The sequence below is a fragment of the Fringilla coelebs genome (genome assembly GCF_963513975.1).
Source record: "Fringilla coelebs genome assembly, chromosome: 15".
In the NCBI taxonomy this organism is placed as follows: Eukaryota; Metazoa; Chordata; class Aves; order Passeriformes; family Fringillidae; genus Fringilla; species Fringilla coelebs.
The window spans coordinates 19,032,293-19,054,095 of NC_140041.1; the positions used below are offsets into that span (position 1 = coordinate 19,032,293).

General features: G+C 39.8%; 1 protein-coding gene across 2 annotated transcripts; it reads left to right on the forward strand.

Moving 5' to 3' along the window:
* Window positions 1-4,000: 4,000 nt before the first annotated feature.
* Window positions 4,001-18,971, forward strand: REEP2 (receptor accessory protein 2). 2 transcript variants are annotated; one of them, XM_084215637.1, is made up of 8 exons: window positions 4,001-4,107; window positions 4,472-4,544; window positions 8,455-8,531; window positions 9,980-10,100; window positions 10,667-10,780; window positions 11,126-11,273; window positions 11,559-11,707; window positions 13,557-18,971. In XM_084215637.1, exons 1-8 carry the CDS (start codon window positions 4,076-4,078, stop codon window positions 13,629-13,631), a joined length of 789 nt encoding a protein of 262 aa, XP_084071763.1. In that variant the 5' UTR covers window positions 4,001-4,075; the 3' UTR covers window positions 13,632-18,971. The 2 variants fall into 2 exon arrangements, with proteins under 2 accessions (XP_084071763.1, XP_084071764.1); XM_084215638.1 differs by having other exon boundaries at window positions 11,559-11,692.
* Window positions 18,972-21,803: the final 2,832 nt, after the last annotated feature.

Sequence of the window (21,803 nt, forward strand, 5' to 3'; positions counted from 1 at the left end):
TGTTACATAGAATGTAAGCAGATTAAAGCAGACATCATAAATCATAGGGGTTTTAGCAGAGGGAGAATAGAAACTTGAGTTACATGACTTAATATAGTTTGCTGCGGTCATCACATTTATTCTATCTAATGCTCTCTTGCCATTACTAAATGGAGGTGCATGAGACAGTGGGCAGCACCATTTTAGAATATGGGCTTTAAACTCTGATGTCTTTTAGCCAATGTCCTCTGTAACTACAAACAAGATGAAGCAAGAATTCAGGATTATATGGCTGTTGGTCTGCCCTAGTGAATTTAGATTGCATTCACAATACTGAAAGTTGGTGTGTACTCAGCCATGTAAAGGTGTAATGTCTCCATAATGTCCCCAGCCTGAAGATTTCACTTCTTTTTAACCAAAAGACTCCCTTTTCTTGATACTAAATAAAAATGTAGCAGCATGCAAGGTTTAATTTTACAAAACCTAAATCTTTACTCTGATGCAACTGTACCAGGCAACATAAATATAGGAAAAAAAAATAAGTACGTAATACATCTAAAGTTATGCACCATGTGTTGTTTCTGTGAAAGATTCTTGGACAGCCTTTTGTATAACATGAAGATGTGGAATCAGAATTGGAGGAGTGAAGTTAGATCCTAAGCAGTAACTTGAATTTACCGACAATCCAAATAAGATTAAAGAAGTTCCGAGGCATGGATATTATTTAAAACTATTGCTCCATTGTATGTATAATTTCCTTCTTCCTCACTCCTGATAGCCCTTTGATAGCTCCGAGCTTCTACAGTTGAGGTAATGATTGAGGTGTATGGACATACTAGTGATTTATTTGTGCATCAGCCACACCTTGTAAGCATTGATTCAGTGGAAAATGATTGTGAAACTACACAGCATGTGAGTGAAGCATAGCATAGAAGGAGATGTTGACAGTGCATCTTCCCAGTTCTGGTTACTGGTAAGGAATCTTCTGATTGTCAACTTCAGTGTTTCCCCAAACTTACCCCAATAGCTGGTATGCATGCCAATGCCTGCTTGTGTTTACTATCTTCCAGTGTATCTCAGAATCTAAAATCAGCCCACAGCTTCTTTCCTCTCAGTTGGCAGTATCTTAAAGATTCCTATTCTCAACTTTGAAAAAGAGCTGCACCTGCACCAAGTATTTGAAAAATAACCAGGGAGAAATCATCTTACTTTTTTCTCTTATGTCCCTCATTCCCCTGCCTTGCAGGGGAACTTTTTATTTCTCTCTTCCTTTATATAGTCTAATAGGTAATACAAGTTTCAAGAGCTGGATACAACAAAATACAGCTGTTTCCTCTAGGAAGGTATCTTCTAAAAGAACAGCTTTCTGTCGTAAAGTAAAACTGTTAAAAGAAATGTTCTCAGAACAATTTCCAGCTCTTACAGTGTCAACTTCTTTTTGGCTGTCAGCTTGCACATTTTCTGTTTTCCTTACTTCTTTCAACTTTTGATACTCTTCCACTACATTCTGCACTTTTGGGCTTCAGAGAGGGTTCCCATTGTGTTTTTCCACTTCACCTGTATTCCTAGGACCCATGTATGGTCTGCTAAACTTTTCCAGAAGGAATCCTGTCTTCTTGAGCTGTGATGAATTGCTGTTTCTTCTTCATCATAGCGGCTTCTGCCTGAACCTCAGCTTCAGCAGAATCTCTGAATCTGACCTAGTATTTTTCTTAATGTAGCTTTGCTTAAGCTGCTCTATTTGAGTAACAGCTTATTTGATTTCTATCCTTTACTCTTTAGCCATAGCAGATTGATAGATATTTGGTGACCTACTTGGACTATTTGTAGAACACAAGTTTATCATGACTTCTTTCAGCAGTAGCATAGCTGCAAAAAAAAACAACCATACAGCCTTAATTTGAAAACAAGTGATGAATTGCTCTTCTGGGTAGGTCTTAATTACACAGCATTATACAATATTACTTAATTATTAAAAAGAATACTACTAATAAATATTTTTATTTTCACTTAACCTGCAGCTGACTTTTGTTGCAAAAATAGCCCTTAAAGTACCAGTAGTTTCTTCTTGTGGAAAGGTAAGTTAATTAATTAATCTTTCATTTTTATTTATGATACGGAAAAAAATGAACAACTTATTGCTAAATGTAAATTGCTAGCTTAAAGTATCTTTTCTGAAGTTTTTCTAAAGCTTAACATGCTACTTAGCAGTGAGCTGGCACTACATTTTCAACACCACCTTCTCTACTGATGTTGAGATTCTGTTTTTCTTACCACCATTTGTGTCTAATGCACTGTAGATTTTCATAATGCCCCTTGGCACATTAAATAGCTTAAAACACTAAGGCACATTTTATTTAGGTGTAACTTACCCATGCTGCAGTTATTTAGCACTCTCACACAGTCATATGTGTTATTCAGCAGATCTCTGCATTTTCCCTCTTCTGTTTGTATCTTCCACGCAGCAAGCATGAACAAATTACTGAAGTAACAGACCTGTTGCTGTGTTGGTCACCAATAGGAAACTGATGCAGTTAGAAATGTAGTTATTTTGTTGAAGGTTTTGCGTGTTATTTGGATGTGTGAAAGCAGATTCCTTTTATCCTATTAGTAGGTCAGTTATGCCATCAGTGGTGTAAATTATGGAGTCCCTTATGCAATTATTTTGTGGCCATTTCTATCCAAAAGCAGACTGTGACAAAATGTTCTTTGTCGCTGTCTGTAGAGACATTTGTGTTTTCATCTCTTGCATGTAATGGGAAGTTGTCAATGTTTTGTATTTGTCATCATTGCTCATTATACTGAGTTTCATGCATTCATGAGAAAGTTCTTCCCAAACAGCTCTTTGTTTTTGTTATGACTCTTTCCTTGGTCTCATTTATTTTCATAAAGGCTCTTCAGCAACCATCGGCAACTAATGAGACTGCCGTAGTGCCTTTCTTCGGTTTTTGTTTTGTTTGTTTGGTTGGGTTTTTTGTGAGATTTTTTGGGGAGATTTTTTGGATTTGGTTTTTAGTGGTGGTGGGGGCTTTGTTTGTTTGTTTGTTTGTTGGTGTTTTGTTTGGCTTTTTGTTTTGTTTTTTTTTTTTTTTTTTTTTTTGTTAGCTGAAGAACCATGGTAGATTTCTAGTGATTTTTTTTCCATTAAAAACCAACTTATGTAATGGTTCAGAGATCTGTGTACAGGGCCTAATCAATCCATCACTGTAATATACATACAGGCTCCCAGGGACCCAGTAATGAACTCTGGCATTGATTGAGGAGGAAGATTCTTTTAACAGTATTCCTGGGTGAGCTGTTAAAATACAAAAGTTTCCGGTACTCCAGTATGCTTAAGTATGCACATTTATACACATTTTCCACCCTGCACTAAGGATATTCCAACACATACACTGTTCAGCCTCGTTTGTGTAGTTAACAAAGGAATTCTTCAGCACTCAGCTTACGAGAAAGAGTATCTGGCAACACTGAAATTACCTGGAAACTCCCAAGAAACAGCATTTATTCTTCTGGTTTGATAACGTAAACGTAAGTATTGGCTAGTTGAGTTTTGTTTTGCATCCTGTTTTGGGCGAAACTCGGAGCCGTGGAACTCTGAAACGCTTTCACACTTAACTACCCTGTTTGTAGCATGTAATAGCTGTTGCCTTGATTTCCCTGGAAGAGGCAACTGGAGGGAAGATGGCTTCTTCTGTGGTCTGTCTTACTCTGTCCTCCCAAGTGCCCGTGATCTCAATTCAGCACTCTCCTGTAATTTTCATTACGTTGCGCATGTTGCTTCTCTGCCATCGTTCCAACAACGCCACTTGTCTACCTCGCTGCTGCCGTTCTGCTGGCGTAGCTCCGTTCCCGGGTTCCCGCCGCACCTCCCGACCTGGTGCGAGCGAACGCGGGGCTTTCCCCCCGCGGGGGGCGGGCCGCACGACTCGCGCGGTTCCGCAGCGCGGCTGGATGCTGAGGGCCTTACGGCCTCTCCCTCCGCCGCGTCGGCTCCTCCCATGCGAGCACACGGGGCGGAGCTGCGCTTGCTGCAGGAACCTGTCCTTAAGAGCCGCCTCCCGCCGCTGCTCTGTCCTGAGCCGCGCCCGGTGCCGCCATGGTCTCCTGGATAATCTCCCGCCTCGTGGTGTGAGTGCGTGCGGCCGGGGCGCGGGGAGGTGTGGGCCGTTGCGCGGGGCCTTTCCTCGGTGGTCCCTCGAGGGCCGCGGCCCAGAGCGGGGCTCTGGCGGTGGCGTCAGTGCTGCCCCGCGGGACCCTACGCCCGGGAAGGGGCGGCGGGGGGCCGAGCACTCTCGCGGGCGGCTGCGGCCGCAGGCGGGCGGGTTCGCGCGGGCTGCTGCGGCCCACGGGCGGTGCCGCGGTGAGGGCGGCTGAGCCCCGCCCGAAGACCGGCATCACGCCGGCACCGGCATCCCAGGGGGAGTGCCCGCCACTGCGGCCGGGGACGGTGCAGGGCGCCGCGAGGCGCTGAGGGGTTCTGTTCTTCTCGTAGGCTGATCTTCGGCACCCTTTACCCCGCATACTCCTCCTACAAGGCCGTGAAGACGAAAAACGTTAAGGAATATGTGAGTACGGGCTCACCGTGCCGGCGCAGCGCCCGCCTCGTCCTTCGCGTCCGCCAGGAAAGCCCCCGGCCTGTCCCCGGGACGATGGCACTCCGGCTCCGCAGGGGCTGGGGTCGGCCAGGCCGCCCGAGCAGCAGCTCCAGTCGTCTCTGGAAAAGCTGCCAAGGATGGGTGCTTACTGAAATGAGAGGTTTCAACCCGTATATGTGGGCAGTATTTTCTCAGGCGATGCTGAGTGAGGAAGGGAAAGTGGGGGTAACATTGCAGTCTGGAAGCATATGAAAGTCCAGGACAAGTTCTTTCTTGTAACTTTATCCTTGCTTTGTGTTCTTTACTGCTTTTTCAGTACTGCCTTTATTTTCTTTTTTCAAAGGGTTGAATAATCCTGCTTGGTTTGTGGCTTCCTATCAACTTTGCTTGAGATCAGTGTTTTATATTGGTTAAAACTTCATTCTCCTTCCCTTCTGGAACGGTTTCCCTCTCTCTGTCTACACCCCTGCTGCAGTTACCTTATTTACAACACCAGATGTTTTTTTGTGGTAGTGTGTTCCCTTCTTACACAAGTGATGTTCTAAGTAGATCACTTGAGACAAGACCTATGATGTGGGAAAAGTATGGCACTAATTTTTGGGTTTTGTTTAGTGATTCAATGGTATTGGTTTCCTGAAGTAGTTAGTCTGGATTGCTGCAGCAGAGTGGTTCAAGAAAATTTATTTGAACGGCTAAAACTTGCATATTAATTATTTTTCTTTGAGGGGACTGCATCAGAAATAGGCAGTTAGATGTTGGACTGTCATCTGTCTAATTCAGTTACATTTGAAACACTTCTTCCTTTTCAACACAAGTGGAAAGACAGGAGAAAACATAGCAGAAGGGGCAATATCTGTTCAAAATGTTCTTCATGTGAAAAGTCAGCAGAAAACTTGAATGCTGTTCTGTCCATTTTCAAATCTAGCTCTTTTATGTACTACTGCTTGCTCATAGTGCTTAAGAACCAGCATTGGTTAGGGTTTGGTGGTGGAGAAAGGTCTTAGAGGTGTATCTGTGCTTAAGTGGTGTATTGAAGCTTGACTTGATACAAAGCTACCACAAACAGTTCATCAGTGACATCAGAGTACAGTGCAAATTTACTGTTCTCTACCACCGTGATAAAAATTCAGGATAAATCCTTGATCAGTTGTGGCAAACTACTTCTAGTAGCTCAGATTGTCCTAAAAACAATTTCTTTCTTTTTACATGTCTTCAGCATTGGTCAAGTCTGCGTTCCAGTTTTGCTTTTGCATTTGCTGAATTTGTTTAGGTTCTTGGTGCAAGCTGGGGAGACTAAATGTGTGCCTGAAGCTGGTCATCATCAGGGTGAGCAGCAAATGACTCCTGGCTTCTTTTAGTAAATTAAAAAAAAAAAAATGCAGCCTCATTCAACCCACAGGTTTGGAAGGTGTTTGTAATCTGTCATAAGGAAAAAAATAGGGCTTCTTCCCATCTGCTTTCTGCTCTTCTAGTTTCTGGTCATCTGCAGAGACTTCTAAAACTAGAAGTAGGATCCTTCTAGTTTGTCTAGGAGCTATACTTCTTTTCTTTCTTTGGCTTTAGGGCATAGGGTGAAGGGTGCCAGTAGGAGACAGAGGCAAGAGACCTGTGTCCAATATCAAAGATGTGAACATGAATTTTATTTAAACAGTACCAAAACAATGTTTTCTGTTCTCAGTTCATACTCCGAGCATTCTGCTAGTGGAGTGAAAAATAAGCACAAAGCTTACACTAAGGCTCTCTACAGTGACCCCTTTTGAGTGACATCTGCTAATATATGTAAATGCAGTAGTTTTCACTAAGAAAAAGGAGACACTGTAAATTCATTGCTTTGTATTTAATCCCATTTAGAGACAAAATGTCAGCTGGAGATCAATCAGGATCCCTTTTTGAATTCTTTAATCAACTTCTATCTAATCTTTTGGATAGAAAAGTGTCTTCTACACAGTTTGTCATCTCACTATTCACAGCCTTTTCCAGATGTTTCATGAAGATGAGCAGCACAGATCTCAACACTGATTCCTGTGGGATTCCACTGGTAACTTTCCTCATTGTGAAAAGTGGCCATTTATCCTTTGTTTCCTTTTTTTTAACCAAGTGTTAATCCTCAATAGTCCCTTCATTTTTATCCCTGATGATTTTGTTTCTTTAAGTGTTTGTATAGACCTGTTAGAAACTATTTAGAAACTTCATAAACCCTTGCCCTGTAAGGAAAGCACTATAACTAGCGCAGTCTTATGGAAACCAAAGAGTTCTGCTATAATAGTGAATTTTTTTTTCTGAAAAAAGCCCTTAATCTTTGTTTTGTTACATGTATGTAGGTATTTGCTAATTGTTTTTATTACTATTATTGCATTCATTTCGCTTAATGCTGAAGTAAGATTTACTTGTTTTGTATAGGCTTTCTGAAATCTCTCACCCTTTTGGATCCCTTTTTGCAAATTTAGATTTATCATTATTCACACACTTCTTCATACAAGAGCTGATTCACGTTGCTGCACCGATGACTTAATTGTTCTTTTCAAAAAGTTGCTTTAGATCAGCTGAATGACACCTGGTCTTGTCCAAACTGATGATACAAGAAAAAAAAAAAAGGCAGGAGAGAGCCATACAAGGTTTTGCTATTTTCTGTTGAAAAGAGAGTTTGCAGTAAAGTGGAAATAATTTGTATTATTAACAACTCATTCACTGTGTTAGAGCAGCTGGAGGCAGATTAATTTTCTTTTATGAGAAACTTGTGGAGGGTCTTTCAAGAACAAATGACCAAATTTTCCAGCACATGCAAGGTTGGGGAAATACTTGCTTTTATAGTATTTGATGTAACAAGGATTGTCAACATGTCATTATTATATGAACATAATTGTTCATGTAATTTTAATAGATTGATTAATGTATGGATTTAGTATGTGGCATTTCCCTGATTCAGTTTAGTCTTTTTTTCCCATTCTCCATGACACTGAGTGTTAAATTGCTTTTAATTGAGGTGTCCTCTTCATTTATCTGCTACTTATGCTCTTTTTTAATTCTCAACAGGATAGAAAACTAGCAATTTCCCTTAGAATTCAGCTGACTCCTCTTAAGGAGTCAGCTGAATGAGTTCTTGGCTTGTAGCTGAGAAACCAGTTGCCAAAACAGCAGCGTGCATCTGTGTTTGTTAGGGGGAAATTATTTTGTGCTTTGAAAGAAATACTGCCCCAGATAAGTGTGTGAGGAAGTAGAGAGATAGAGAAAAGGTGTCCAAATGTGTCATAATAGTACATGAATCTGCTCTAAACTTTAGGCAAGAAGATTAGGTTGATGTGGCTTGTTCTTTGCTCTTTTACCTCTCTCAGTGAGCCTTTATTGAAAAAGAAAAATGAATTACTTGTGTGATTTCTGGGAATAATGATTAAGGCAAAGAATGCTTGCTAGTATGTTAGCACAAAATAATATGTTTCCTGGTTTGTTGTTTTTGGTTTTTCCTAAGGAAAAACTTCACATCAGGAAAATATAGGGCTGCAGCTGAAACTTAAGCTTTTACATATGTGTGTTTATATATTTTTTTATGGTATTCATGATATGTGGAAGAATGCAACTTCTTAAAGTGAATGGATAAATCCTTTTGGATAGGTCATTTGGGACCTTAACGCTGTTGCACCATAATGTTGCTCCAGGGCATGCATTCTCATCAGTGTATCTGTATGTGTTTATTTAGAGCACAGTAATCCTACATGTTTTCTCAGACCAAAATGTACCGTTTAGTATGTGTCCATTACAGATTATATATGCCTTCTTTTTGAATCCATCTGAGTGTGTGGAGATGAGTCATTTATACTGAGAAGACATTTTACTTTTTTTCTTGGTTCTGATGTATGTCCATTGAGTGACTGCTCTTTTGCAGGTGAAGTGGATGATGTACTGGATTGTGTTTGCCTTTTTCACCACTGCAGAAACACTCACAGACATTGTTCTTTCTTGGTGAGTTCCTTAGTGGCATGTTGTGGGTTTTTTTTTTGTTATTGCTGTGTCTTTGTTTTGTTTTTTTGCCTTTTTTTAAGCAGAGAGGAGAAGTATTAGGATGCTAAGAAAATAAACTCTTGTCTCCTTTGGGAGTTTTCAGTCCCTGTGAAGAGTTAGCAGGTTTTGAGATACTGTGGGTAGCAGCTGCCATCTTAGCTGTTTCAACTCCTTTGCTTGCAAAGTTAGGGTAAATGCACAGTATCTGTAAAAGGGTCTTCATCCATTCATAACTTGAAATACTTTTGAGAAGCTGTTAATGTGAACTGATACAGTTTGAAAAATGATAATCTAAAAGACACCTTAAAAATGGTAGAAGGAAGGGACCTATTTTGCTTTGACAGCCTTTTATGTAGAACAAGAGATCACACGCATGTCGGTGCTGTGAGTGGTTTGCATGATGAAGTTTGCTTTCCCTAGGAAGGGTGGGACAGACTGGAATAGAAGAAAGGAGATTCTTACTTCATTCAGTGCTCTGTGTCATGCTTGGTAATATGGAAGCATCCAAAAATGACAAGTCATTGTTAGAGGGCTTCAACTGAACCTTTGAAACAAGGTATCTTCAGTTGCCTCACTGCTTTAGTGTTTGATCTTTGCATACATCTCTGAAACAATGTTAGTCTAGAGTTTCATCTTCTTAAGAATCATGAAGTACTATACATGCCTTACAAAAGTGCTCAGCAGCTTTGTTTCTACCTGCATAAAATCTGAAAAGCAGATAAAGATCGAAAAAGTATAAGAACTTCAGCTTATTCACCTAAAAGACTTCTGAAAACAGAAGTTTCTTCCTACTAATTGAGTCGGTAGAGAATTTGCATTCACTTGTTTCAATCTCTGCTGTTGTATCTTCTCAGACTATATTGGATAAGGGTTGGAGAGGTCAGGCATAAGTTCTGCCTGCTCTTTTTCATTTACACTGGCCCTGCTTTTGTGTCTTATCTGAGGAATACCTGTTGGAAGTTTCAGAAACAGCCATCAGCTTTAGCAGCAATGTGACATTACTGAGATACATAGTTGAAAATTTTGGAAATTGAGAAGGGAAACTAATGTGATGTTAACATCCGGTGGATGCTCTCTGAAGAAACTTCAGAATTATGAGAGTAGCTATGAGATTGTAATTTGGTGTGTTTGCAGGGCTGAGAGATGCCCTGTTTATGGAGTTTTCATGGCTATGGATGAAAGACTAAATGATACTCGAAGAAGGTATGTCCTAGGATTCTAAAAAGGGTTCTGCTGTTCTGACCTGAATAATTGATTCTCTTGTTTCTGAGCCTTTACCTTACCTACACTGTTTCTGCCTGTGCTGCTCTTTGCTAGTTATCTCCATCTGTCTCTGTGCTGATCTTGATTCCAGTTCTCCATCTTTCTCTTTCTTCTTCTTTTTTTTTTTTTTTTCCTCTTTCTCTCAGGTTTCCCTTTTATTTCGAGCTGAAAATTGCATTTGTGATTTGGCTGCTCTCCCCTTACACCAAGGGCTCCAGTGTCCTCTACAGGAAGTTTGTGCACCCAACGCTCTCCAATAAGGAGAAGGTACTTGCTTGTTGTTGGAAGATGACTGACCTGTGTGGGACCTGACTGACTTCTAATTCAGTTATGCCACAATAAAAACAGAAATCAGTGAATCTTGCTTGTGCTGACCTTAGTGAATGTAGAATGATTCTGTGTCTGACAATGATGTCATACTGCAGCTTACTGAGGATTGCAGTGTAGCCAATAGTTTGCCTAATGCTTAGAAAGCATGTTTGGCTAACCCAGTGTCATGAGCCCTTACAGTCACTGTCGGTAGTTAAGCCTCTTGAATCACGATAGGAGGAGCATGTTCTGTAGCCTGTCTGTTTTTTCACATTGTTGGTATAAGCAACTGCTTTGTTTCAGTAGTTATAATTTGGAAATAGTGTACTGTATTTTAAAGCTGCATTTACATGTTTTCTGTAATTAGCAGAGAAACTCAAGTTATGTGATCAATGACACCTGATGCTAGTATTCTGAAAAAAGAGTGTCCAGATGAGCTTTGTGTTTTTAAGGGTGACGATGGGGAAACTTTGATGATGTTTGTAATGAACAACTTAATGCCATGTTCTGTGTTGTATTCCTAGGAAATTGATGAATACATTACTCAGGCTTGTGACAAGAGCTACGAAACCATGATGCGAGTTGGCAAGAGAGGGTTAAACCTTGCTGCCAATGCAGCAGTTACTGCAGCTGCAAAGGTAATGCAGTGCCTTCTGTAATATTCATGAATTCACCAGCAGTTTATTTTTGTGTACCAGCAGTTAGGTGCTGTGGGTCTCTTAGGGATACTAGTACTTGTTTGCCAGCAACCTACTTTTCCTTCCTTCCAGTTCACCCTACAGATAATTCCATCCTTTGACTTAGAAAAAGTAGAGGGGGAATGGAGTGGATTTTGCTTTAACCTCTTACTTGTTGTTTTCCCTTCTCTGTTTTTTTCAGAGTACCCTAGTGGGGAATAGGGCACCTTTGCTCCTCTTCTGAATGAATAATTCCATGTGAGGTCTTGGTGAGGTGCCTTTCATCCTAATTTTATGTCCTCTTAGGGCCAGGGAGTTTTGTCTGAGAAGCTTCGAAGTTTCAGCATGCAGGATCTCACTCTGATCCGAGATGAAGATACTGTGCATATACAAAACCGTGATCCACAGCTGCACCCCTCTGGTTCGAGTCTTCTGGAAACTATTGAAGACTCAGGTACAGAGCACCTGCTGGGCCATTGTATGGGATTGTGAGCCAGGAGGGCTTCCCTGAGCCTTGGGTCTCAGAAAGGAGTACCAGACTGTAAATTATCTGGGAGAAGTTGCATTGTCTTCCCTAGAGCCTTCTCATTTAATATACATCTCTGTACTTATCCCATACTTATCCCATAATCATTATTCAAGATGGTCTCTCTGTCATGTGTTCCTTGAGGGTGGGCCATTTTAAACCTCATGAGATTCTTTAAAAGTATTTGCTAAAGCTTTTGTTCTTGTTCCTTAGCTTCCTGTTACTCCTCAGGAGAGGAGAGCAGTGTGGCACATCGGTCCCCTTCAGATACTAGAACAGACCCATCAGATGAAGATGCAGGAGACAAACTTCCTAAACGTACCCAGAGTCTCAAAACTCCTAAAAAGGTGATGAAAGCTGAAGTGAGTTGGTGTATAGATAATTTCCAGCACTGACACTGATTTGTGAGCTTGGTCAGAAGGCTCTAGCATTATAGTCTCAGCATTTAGAAGCTGTATATATAAATTTTGTTGGACTGTCTTTTCTAGTTGAGTCCTACATCAGAGGACTTGTCTACTTGCTGTACTTGTCTCTAGCTTTTGCATTTTTATCATGCCTGTTGATAAAAATATCTATCATGCCTGATAGATATTCGTTGACATTATCCTCTCCTGTCTGCTACAGTCTGAATACATAATAGTGACATTTTTCCCTGGGACGGCCGTTTTCTCTTAATCTAAATGCAGCAGTTGTATGCCCTCTTAGGCCTCCCTTGACTTTTACACATTAGGTATGGGAAATCACACCAGTCCCCAGCTACCCCATTCCTGGAGTTTGTTCTCGAAGTTTGAGTAACTAGTGATTGCTCAGTTGTCTCCTTATGTTCACATGATGATCCAAGGTATTTACAGCCATTCAGATGGGACATGAGATGCCTGATTTCTTATTATTAAAATAAACCATACATGAAAGTAAATGCAGTTGTGTCCAAGAATCACTTGAGCTTAGCAATCGTTTTTTTCAGATGTTTTCAGGTGTGTTTTGTAGAAAATGCTTTTTGAGGTGCTGCTTTCCAGGTTTTGACACTTGCTTGACTGTTTCTTACAGTTTGATTTGCACATGATAAAATGCTTCTCCCTTTTTATGAAGTTGGGGTCCTATTTGCTTGATTCAACTTGGACTTCTAATGTTATTATTTTTATCTAAGATAAAGAATGCTATATAACTGACTCACATTGTCAAGCTATTCAGGCTAAATATTAAATAGTTTGAAGGAAAGTAATTGCTTCAGGCATGATTTTAAGTTGTACTGTTAACCTGATTTTATAGTGTACAGGAAACCTTTGCTTGTGCTTAAGAGCTCTTTGTAATAGACTCAGAGAATAATTGAGGTTGGAGGTGTTCTTTGAGTTCACCTGGTTCAAACCCACTGCTTGTGTAGAACCATTTCCCAGGACCAGGAACAGGTGGCTTTTGATTTTTTTCCAACGGAAAAAATCGGACATCTCTGTCCAAAGATGTGTTTTAATTTAACCTAGGATCTTTCTATGGCTTATTTCTGAGTTGTCCACTCTTCATTCCTGTCTTCTGTATTAGACAGGAACAGGGAAACAAGAGGCTCAAAATTTGAGTGGAAGCTTCTTAGTGAGGACTTTTCAAAGTGAAATTATGAAAAGACAGAAAGAACTCTTCTGTGCTGTTTGTTGTGAGTACAGAAGTACTGATTAAGCCCTTTGCAGGTGTATTGGTATTTATGCTCAGATTGTTGGATCTTTGAGTCAGATGCAGGACTTGTAGGAGGTCTTTGACTGAGATCTCTGAGATTGCCAGCCAGGGCTGAATGCATCACCGATATCTAGAATGAAAGACACAGAAGTAAAGTGTGCAAATTAGTTCAGGATGTTTCTACGGCTTTCAGAGAATTGCGCTGGAAGTTAAGAAGCAGAAAAGTTAGAGCAGTGAAATGTTACGTGAATGCTACCAGTCAGAAATATTTGTGTTTAACTTTTTGTTTGGACAGCTGGCTTTGATTTTACTACTGTACATACCTTGTTTTAGAATGCCTTTTCCTGGTTGCTATTTGATGGATACGTTGAGTGATTTGTTTATTGTAAAAAAAATTAAAATGTGGTTAAATAGACCATTTTGAGACAACAGATGACATTAATAGGGTCATGTTGTAGTTGTTTTGTCTTATTTTTCACTCTGCATTCTTGCATCTTTCTGTTACACATCAGAACTAGCCTAAGATGCCTCTTTATTTCTCCTCAGCTTCCAGTGAGAAGTGTAAAAGCCCGCCCTAAGAAGAAAGCTGCTGGCTCTCTTGCTTCTGGCGAGTCATCCTAAGGCGACCTGCGCCCCTCAGCACCTGTCTCTGTCCTGGGATTTGCCTTTCGCTTTTATGGGGAAACTCTCCAAAGGAAGGGAGCTGAGATTCTTGTACATAACCGATACTGCTTTACAGAGCTCATTCCAAGGCAAGGGGGAGGCTGGGATTCAGAAAGCAGAGTAGAGGATACAAATCCTCAGGAATTTTCTCCTTTTCATCTCTCTGTTGGAGGGAATGCTGATATGTCTGTACATAGCCAGTTGCTTTGGAATTTCCACTGTATAACTCTAGTTGAGAATCTTTGCTGGAAAAACTGACTAGGGTTAGAGACATCCATTGCACAGAAGCTGGAAAAATGCTAGACACTGGAGTTCCATAGGGTGGGTGGCTCTAAAATGTCTTATCTTGCTCTGGGTATTCTCCTGCAGCTGTGTGTTGTTACAAAGTGCCCACCATGAGTCATATTGCTTAATAATGGACCATCCCTGATATGTCCATTGCCTTTGAGAAAGTGACTGAAGTGATGTATGCTGAGTGCTTTTGAACATAAAGGACTGGCTCATGGGAGGTATATGCTAGATTCCCACTACTCATACTGGAAGATGAAGAGATTTGGTTTCATTTTATTTTTTCTGGAAGGTGATTATTTTCTCTGGAAGGGAGATAATTGGAAAAGCTGATAAAGGGAATGTGCTATTACATGCACATTATATGATGGGGTAGGTAGGAGTTACAGTTGAGAAGGAAAGTTTGGCATCTCTGAGATTTTGGCTCTTTGAAACTGCTTGAATTTTATTTCAGGTTCTAATGCTCACTTTGACTCCTCTGAGATCATCAGAATGAGGCGAGTCTCATGCAGTTCCATGGCAAGCATACTGGCTTTGCCCTTTAGTGGTTGAACTCATGTCATTGTGTTGCTTGTTACTTCAGACAAATTCTTTTATTCTAGCAGATGTCTGGGGAAAATCTGTCTCAAAATAGTCTGCGGACATACTTGTAAATTTCAGAAGCCCTCACCTTTCAGCTTTAGGAGAGTCAATCCTCCAGACATAAGAACTGAAACAGTTGATTTATTAACAGTTGAGTCCCTCTAACTTCAGGATTTCGTTTATGGCGGATAAAAAGCGGGCACTAGGGCACAGTACTGGTGAATACCGATTAATCTGTCCTCTTGCTATATCCTGCTGCAGCCCTTGCACAGATTTTCTGTCTGACATATGCCATGCTTATCAGTGTCCTGAGATTCGAGCAATACTTAATGCTTGGGACAGAAAACTACAAGGAATGTAGAATATGTATTTTGGGAGGGAAATTGTAGTGCTAGAAGAAAATTTGCATAATGACGGGCCACACTAGACTCTTGAGCGTTGTTAAGGTGAGACCCCCCTGTACACGTGCCAGCTGAGCCTACGAAAATTTAAGAGTAGGGTTCTTGTTATCAAGATCTATAAAGAAGGTGCACCATTATAGATATGGATGTCTGAATGAATACTTGATGGTGTTAATTTTCACTGAAATTAGTTATCAAAGGAACCTGGCTCCTACATGCAAGTGTTTGCAGCCCATACTTTTGGGATGCAAATGTGACTTGCTGTCACATTTCTGAAAACACAGTGAATTCTTCACAGAGCCCGGTATTTTGGTATTGACAAGGTATAGAAGCAATTCTGCAGCTAATGCTCCACAAGTATTTATGTCCTAGGGAATAGCCTTTCAAAAGTTTATAAAGTTGAAGATTAGGACTGAATTTTTTTCCTGTTTTCCATTATCTTGGTGGCAAATTGTTTGCTGTTGAATTCACCAGTTATTTCAGGAAGCCAATTAAGTTTGGTTTACTATTTTTTGTAGCTTTTAAAAATTTAAACTTTACAATCCATATTAGAAACTTGTGTCTTGTCAGAAATATTTGTCCTAAATTATCCACAAGGCCTTATCCAGAAGCCAGTAGAAAATCCTTGATTTGGTTCTGAGTTTCATTAAAAAAACCCAATTGTTTTGTTCTTTTTTGGTTTATTAGCAAACTTCATATTCATGTCTTACTTGCACATGCAAATGCATGTCCTGAAGCTGGAATATTTTCTGGTTCCAAAGGAAATTCCTCTCTCCAGACAACAGATAAATTCTTTCATGGTTATGTGGAAGATCCAGTTGTGAGGAATTGCTATCCTAGACTTTACTGTACTGAGCAAGAGAGAACCATTGTTCTCTATGTACCAAGTATGTCTATGACTATGTTTCTTGATTTTTTTTTTCAAAATTAAAATTGTGCATAGCAAATTATTTATATAAATCATTTTGAGGGACTTGATTTGGAAGCCAAGTCTCCCCTTGTGCTGTTCTTCTTGCCTTTGCCTTGTGCATGCACTACGATAGTCTACGATTACTGGGTTTCCACAGAGCAACTTTCCAGAATCTTTTCTAGAATTCATTTATTTGTAATGGCTTTTCTGCTTTGACGCACAGGAAGAATGTCTGAAGATTCAGTTCTGGTATTTAGATTTATCTTTGTCTTCCTGAACTGGGGCCTGTGCTAAGTAGCTTTTACTTAGCATTGATGCTTGATGTTGTTAGCTTGTGGGTAAATACGGGTCAGTTTTACTCTGAGTTTTCTTTATACAGGGGAATTGGCTTTTGGTTGCAAGAGGGGAGTCTACAGTAGAGTCTATCTAGTGTGGGACTATCTAGTGTGTGATATGAAGCTGATGATGTCAAGCAGCAGAACTTACCCAGAGCAAGACCAATGTCTTAGCATGGATACTGTTTTCTTCTTCTAGTACACATGTGACTGCTAGATTGTGCTTTGCTTGATCAAAGCCACTGCAGATCTACCACCACCCACGTGACCTCTTAGTGAGTTTCTAGATATAATTCTGCATTGGATGCACTGTCTTGCATAGAAATTCTCTTGTAAATGAGAACACTGAATGTGCTGTTTTGATAAATGCTTTTATCAGCTGCTGTTCGGTGTTTTCAGCAGGAAATGCTGGAATGTAGTTTCTTTTCAGTATCATCTGTGGGCTTCATCATGCAAGTAAGCAAATGGTTAAATCTTCACCTAGCAGTAGAACCCTGTTGTGTTTGGTAAATGTTTAGAGCCTTCTCCTAATCTGCCTGGCCATAGAGAGAAGTACAGTAACAGAAAATGATACTTGAAGGTGGGGGCTGAAGAGGGTGGTATGTGTGTGTCAAACTTCGTGTGCCTAAAGGTTATCTTAAAATACTTGTACCATGACATACAAAGCTGAAGCCATGACTGCCTTTTGAAAAGAAATGTTTTACTTTCATATTTTGTAGTAGTACAAGTCAGTGCTCTGCTGTTGGAAAAGAAAATACTGAAATGTGGTTTCCTGTGTGAGAAACTTAATGATTTGTTTCATAAAAGGGAAAATGTTTTCTTGTTTGGCAGTAATCCTCCGTGGTGGGTAAGAAATATGAAAAAACAGGGGAGACGACTGTCAGGTTTTAAACCTTTACGCTTTACCTAAACATCATTGTTACCTACTTTTTTAAAATGGAGTTTGTGATTCTCCAGCTTTGCATTTCTGGGACTGATTTCCTTTAGACTAGAATGATTTCCTTGGTAGGTTGAGTGTATATATAGAGAGGGGTGCTGGTGATCTTAAAATTGCAAAGCGTGTTCTGGGGAAGTTTCACCTTCCCTCATTTTAGTGAATTGATTTCCATTCATAGTACTTTTGCAGTGCTGGGCTTTTTTTTATACATCGCTCTTGGAAGTATGACTCCCTCACAATATACTTCCTTGGAAAGCACGAGAACCACAACTTTCCAGAAATGGTTATTTATTCTGTGCCATCTTAATCAGCAGGAAATTTAGTGCCTTAGGAGAAAAGTAAGATATCTATGGAGAACTGTGCTGGTTCTCTGATCTACACAGAGCATTGTATTAAGGAGGTTCACAAGTTAACTGTGAAGTGTCATTGTGTGTTTGAGAGCAGCTGAATTGAGCTGTTTCCTTTCTGTCTTCCAAAGTTGCATATAATGCTGGAAAGTGTGGATTGCTCCCTAAGAGAGAAATCTGGGGGGAAAAGTTGTATTCTAATGGGGACACTGTATTGTCATATTACTGCTTGCTGGGCAGATGCTGAATGACATCTCTATGTAACTGGTCTGTACTATAGCTTTTCTTGCTTTAGCCACTAGGAATTTGCAATGTGCTGTTTGACTGAAGCATCTTGTGGTGCTGCTTTGTGAGTTGTCTTGCAAAGTCAGAGATGTGAAAAACCAGGAAAGCACTTCAAAGTTACATGAGCTTGTAGAACCATAGAGGTGTCAGAGTTGGAAGGAGCCTCTGAGGGTCATCTGGTTCAACCTCTCAACTCAGTCAGAGCCACCCACTGCCAGTTCCTGTGTGCTGTTTCTGGTCTGGAATCTGCTGAGTTTAATGTTTAAGAGCTGATCATATGTGCAGAAATGCATATGCTGTATGGGAATGTGTTTTAGTGTTACTGAGGAGAAATGTTTCCTGGTCACTTTTTATCTGGAATTTGGCTCTGTTGTAAGACACTATAAACATAACTCATTCTTATGTTCTTTATCGGTAGTGTAAAGAAGCCTAGAGGCCTCAAAAAAGATCTTGAGGTATGCAGAGTAAATTGTGAAAACAGTTGGTTTTAACAGTAAATGGAGACAATAACTGCATAGCAGCTAAGAACCTTTCCTGATAGATAGATAGATAGATAGATAGATAGATAGCATTAGAGTAGAAAATGAGCTGTGTATGTTGCAGAGTTGTCCAATAAATACTGCTAACTTTCTGAGCCTCAAGCAACACTTAAACTGTGCATTCTACAGATGAGAGTTTGATTTCTTTTTTGAGCCTGATTTCTCACTTGAAGACAGTCTCTGTCTGTCTGTCTCCCTCCTTTCTTCCCCCTTTGCTTCCCCCCTCCTCCCCGTCCCTTTCAAACTGGGCTTGAGCTACATACATTAAGATTCTTTAAACTTTCATCCCTTCAGAGCAATAAAGTTTTACTTTTACCTCAGCAGGCAACTGATCTGCAGGGAGGACCAGATGAATATCAAGTATCTCTCGTCACTTTTGTAGATGTGTTACACTGGAGCACTAGCAGGAAGCTTCAGAGGATGTGTTTGCCTGGAAAATTCTACTCTTTGTCCCCTGTCAAAGCCTGCATTTTTGGGTGAACCAATGCTGGACTTAGCTATGCTCATACACGCAATTATCTGTAGAATCCCACAATTCAATGTCAGAATGTCCAGTGCTCTATTTCTGATAACAGGAATTAAAATCATACAAAGTGAAAAGAAACAGTGGCAAAATGGTGTTTTTTTGGTCTTATTGCAACTTTGCAGGTAGATTTAGGTCATTGCTATTTATATGCCTAAAATCTCTGCCTAAAGCCCCTTGCAGGCTGTTATTTTTTTGCTCTCTTTCAGAGCTCCTGTTCTTCTGTGAATTGGTTATGTTTTTTGTTTACTCTTTATTAAGCAAGGGCTGACTTCCATTTTACTGACTGTGGAGACTTGAAAAATACTGTGTTAGAGCTGTAATTTAGCTTTTTTCATTTAAACCTGTGACCTAGATTGATACATGTAACTGGTACATCAAGGCCTAAGGCTAGATTCCCAGGTGGAATGTAAGCATCTATTGCAAATAGCGTAGTTTGACAAATTTCCCTTTTTTTCCAGTGGATTCTGGCTGAAATGTGCTTACTGCAGACCCTTTGGACAGGAGCATTCTGTCAGCGTTTAACCAGATAATGTTAAAAGTAACATTTATGGGAATAATGCAAAAATAAGTGAACACGAAAGGAGCAAAAGCTCAAGTCTTCTGTAATATGTAACTGTCTGAGACTATGTAAAACACTAAAGCATTTCTGGCAGCAGTGGAAATGCATTGCTATACTGACTTACAAAGGTAAGGCATTCAATCATGGTCTTTGTAGTAAGTTTGGGAGGAAAGTTAGTCTGGATGGCAAGCATATAAAAATTTACATACCAAGGAACTAATTTTTTATGACAAGTAATGCTTAGTAAGTTACAAAAAAGAAAGAATTCAAAAAATTTGACTAAAATTATAAAATGAAGAGAAATTTTCCTGATTGTCAAACCTAGTATTGAATATAAACTTTCTGTGTTTGTGTTGCTGCCTTATTTGGGAAAGCACTGCATTAATGAACTCATCATTTCTGACTCCTCTCTTAGATTATTTCTGAAATGAATCTCAAATTAGAGATGCTTGGGTTTGACTCAGCATTTTAACATCCAAGACCCCATTAGCACAGTGCTGATCTAAAGGCAGTACGGCACTAGGAGGGTTGTGAATTATTTTTTGTCCACTAGAGGGTATAAGCATAACATAAAACCACTGAACATGAGAGAGCAGAGACATGTCTCATAACAGTTCAATTATGGCAGTTGAACAGCAATATTTCCTAGGTATGAGTGAAGGTCCTCCTTGGGGGTGAGGAGGAAAACAAACTCTAATGGAAAAATAGGAAATAATACTGCTATTAACCTCTGACTGAAAAGGCTATTCTGGGCATTCTAATTGAGCCACTCTCCAGTGACGCTTGCTGAGACAATAGCATTACAGAATAACTATCCTCACTTTTGAATTTTTGTTGTATATTCAAACCATTTTCTAGCTGTAGGAAGCAGCTCTTAAAATGGCAATGTTTGTGATTCCCCTACTCCCTGCAGCCCTCTTCCCCCTGCCAGATTTTGCAATTAACCAATTGCAATACTTTAATCTCTGAATTTTAGTAGTATTTCCTGGTAAGGATGAGTATTTTCTTTCAGTTGGGTCTGATTTCTCTGAAAAGAGAAGCAATATTAGTCTAAAAATATAGATGTATCTAATGTTGCTATGGTAATTGGTGACCATGGCAACAGAGAGTTAGCATTCTGAAGAACTGACACAGATTTGGTTGGTTTTTTGGTTTTTTTTGATTTTTTGTTTTTGTTTTTTTTTTTTAAGTCAGTTAATGGTGCACACATTTCACAAAATGAACTTGACTTTTCGTATTTGTTAACCATACAGGATAATATGGGTCCATGGGATTTTGACATTCTTACATGGAAAAGCTGATGTTAGAACATAATGTAACAGTATGAGTTTCCAATGTTGAGAAATTCTTTTATTTGCAACAGCATAGATGGAGACTCGCAGACTGAAGGAGGATCCAGGACATACCAGGAAGTTTCTGTAGGAAAAATAAACAGAATCTAGAATAGTCCTAGGGATTTTTCAATGTCAGACTTCAGGGGGAAAAAACAAGAAGAATAAAATATATTCAGTATGTTTCTATTTCCCCATCATATGATCAGCCTTAGGTAAACCAACACAGTGCTTTTGGGCAGGTGCTAAATTTCAAGTATGAGTTGTGGATTGCCCTCACATGGCCCATCCCAAGTAGTATGTAGTGTATTCTACAAAACATTTAGCAATGATATAAAGAGTTATAAGAAATTAACTTATTATTGAGGGAGGTAGGAATGGGCTTTTGTGGCTGAGTGTTGTATGTAGTATATTTATCTCTGCCTGTACAGAGCTGATATAAAGGCTCTCTACTGTCAACATTCAATGTTGGTTTTATAGGAAGTGTGCTGATGTAAATTTAGCCAAAACTAAAGCACAGATTTTTTTTTTTCCAAGCTTTTCCTTTTTCCTAGGTTCTGTTGGGGAATCTAGCAACTGAATGGAAATTATAACATTGCTGCTATCGCTTGCTTATTTGGGGCGATGGATATATTGAATTAAATAGAATTAAGTGGCATTTAATAGTTTAATTTTTGTAAAAGCTGGCTGTTGTGACCATTCTGTATTTACCACAAGAATATGGTAACTGATGCCTGGAGCCATTGTAGCACAGGAAGGCTTTTACCCCGGAAAAGGGAAAGCAGAGAAAAGGCCAACGCAAACTGAATTGGTACAGCTAGTGCAGTCTCCTGTCTCTGATACTGCTCAGTTTATTTGATGATCAGAGGGTAGCACACATTGGAAAACGCCTCATTATGACACCGTCACCTTTTTACCCATGTGCTGAAGTGGTGTTAAATGACTAGGTTATTGGAGTTTTCCTAAGAGGAGGAGTTGTTGAAATTCTGTCGCTAATTTTTGTAGTCATTAAGTTTGGTCACTTGCTGCAGTATCATGACTTAAATGTACAAAACCTAAGTCTTGTGTTGTGCTTCCTTTAATACCCAGA

Excerpts from the sequence above, each read along its gene's own strand:
- REEP2 (XM_084215637.1), top strand. The coding sequence starts at position 4,076 with ATGGTCTCCTGGATAATCTCCCGCCTCGTGGT. Across the intron at positions 4,545-8,454 it reads CGAAAAACGTTAAGGAATAT|GTGAAGTGGATGATGTACTG; the intron begins GTGAGTACGGGC and ends GCTCTTTTGCAG. Across the intron at positions 8,532-9,979 it reads ACAGACATTGTTCTTTCTTG|GTTTCCCTTTTATTTCGAGC; the intron begins GTGAGTTCCTTA and ends TCTTTCTCTCAG.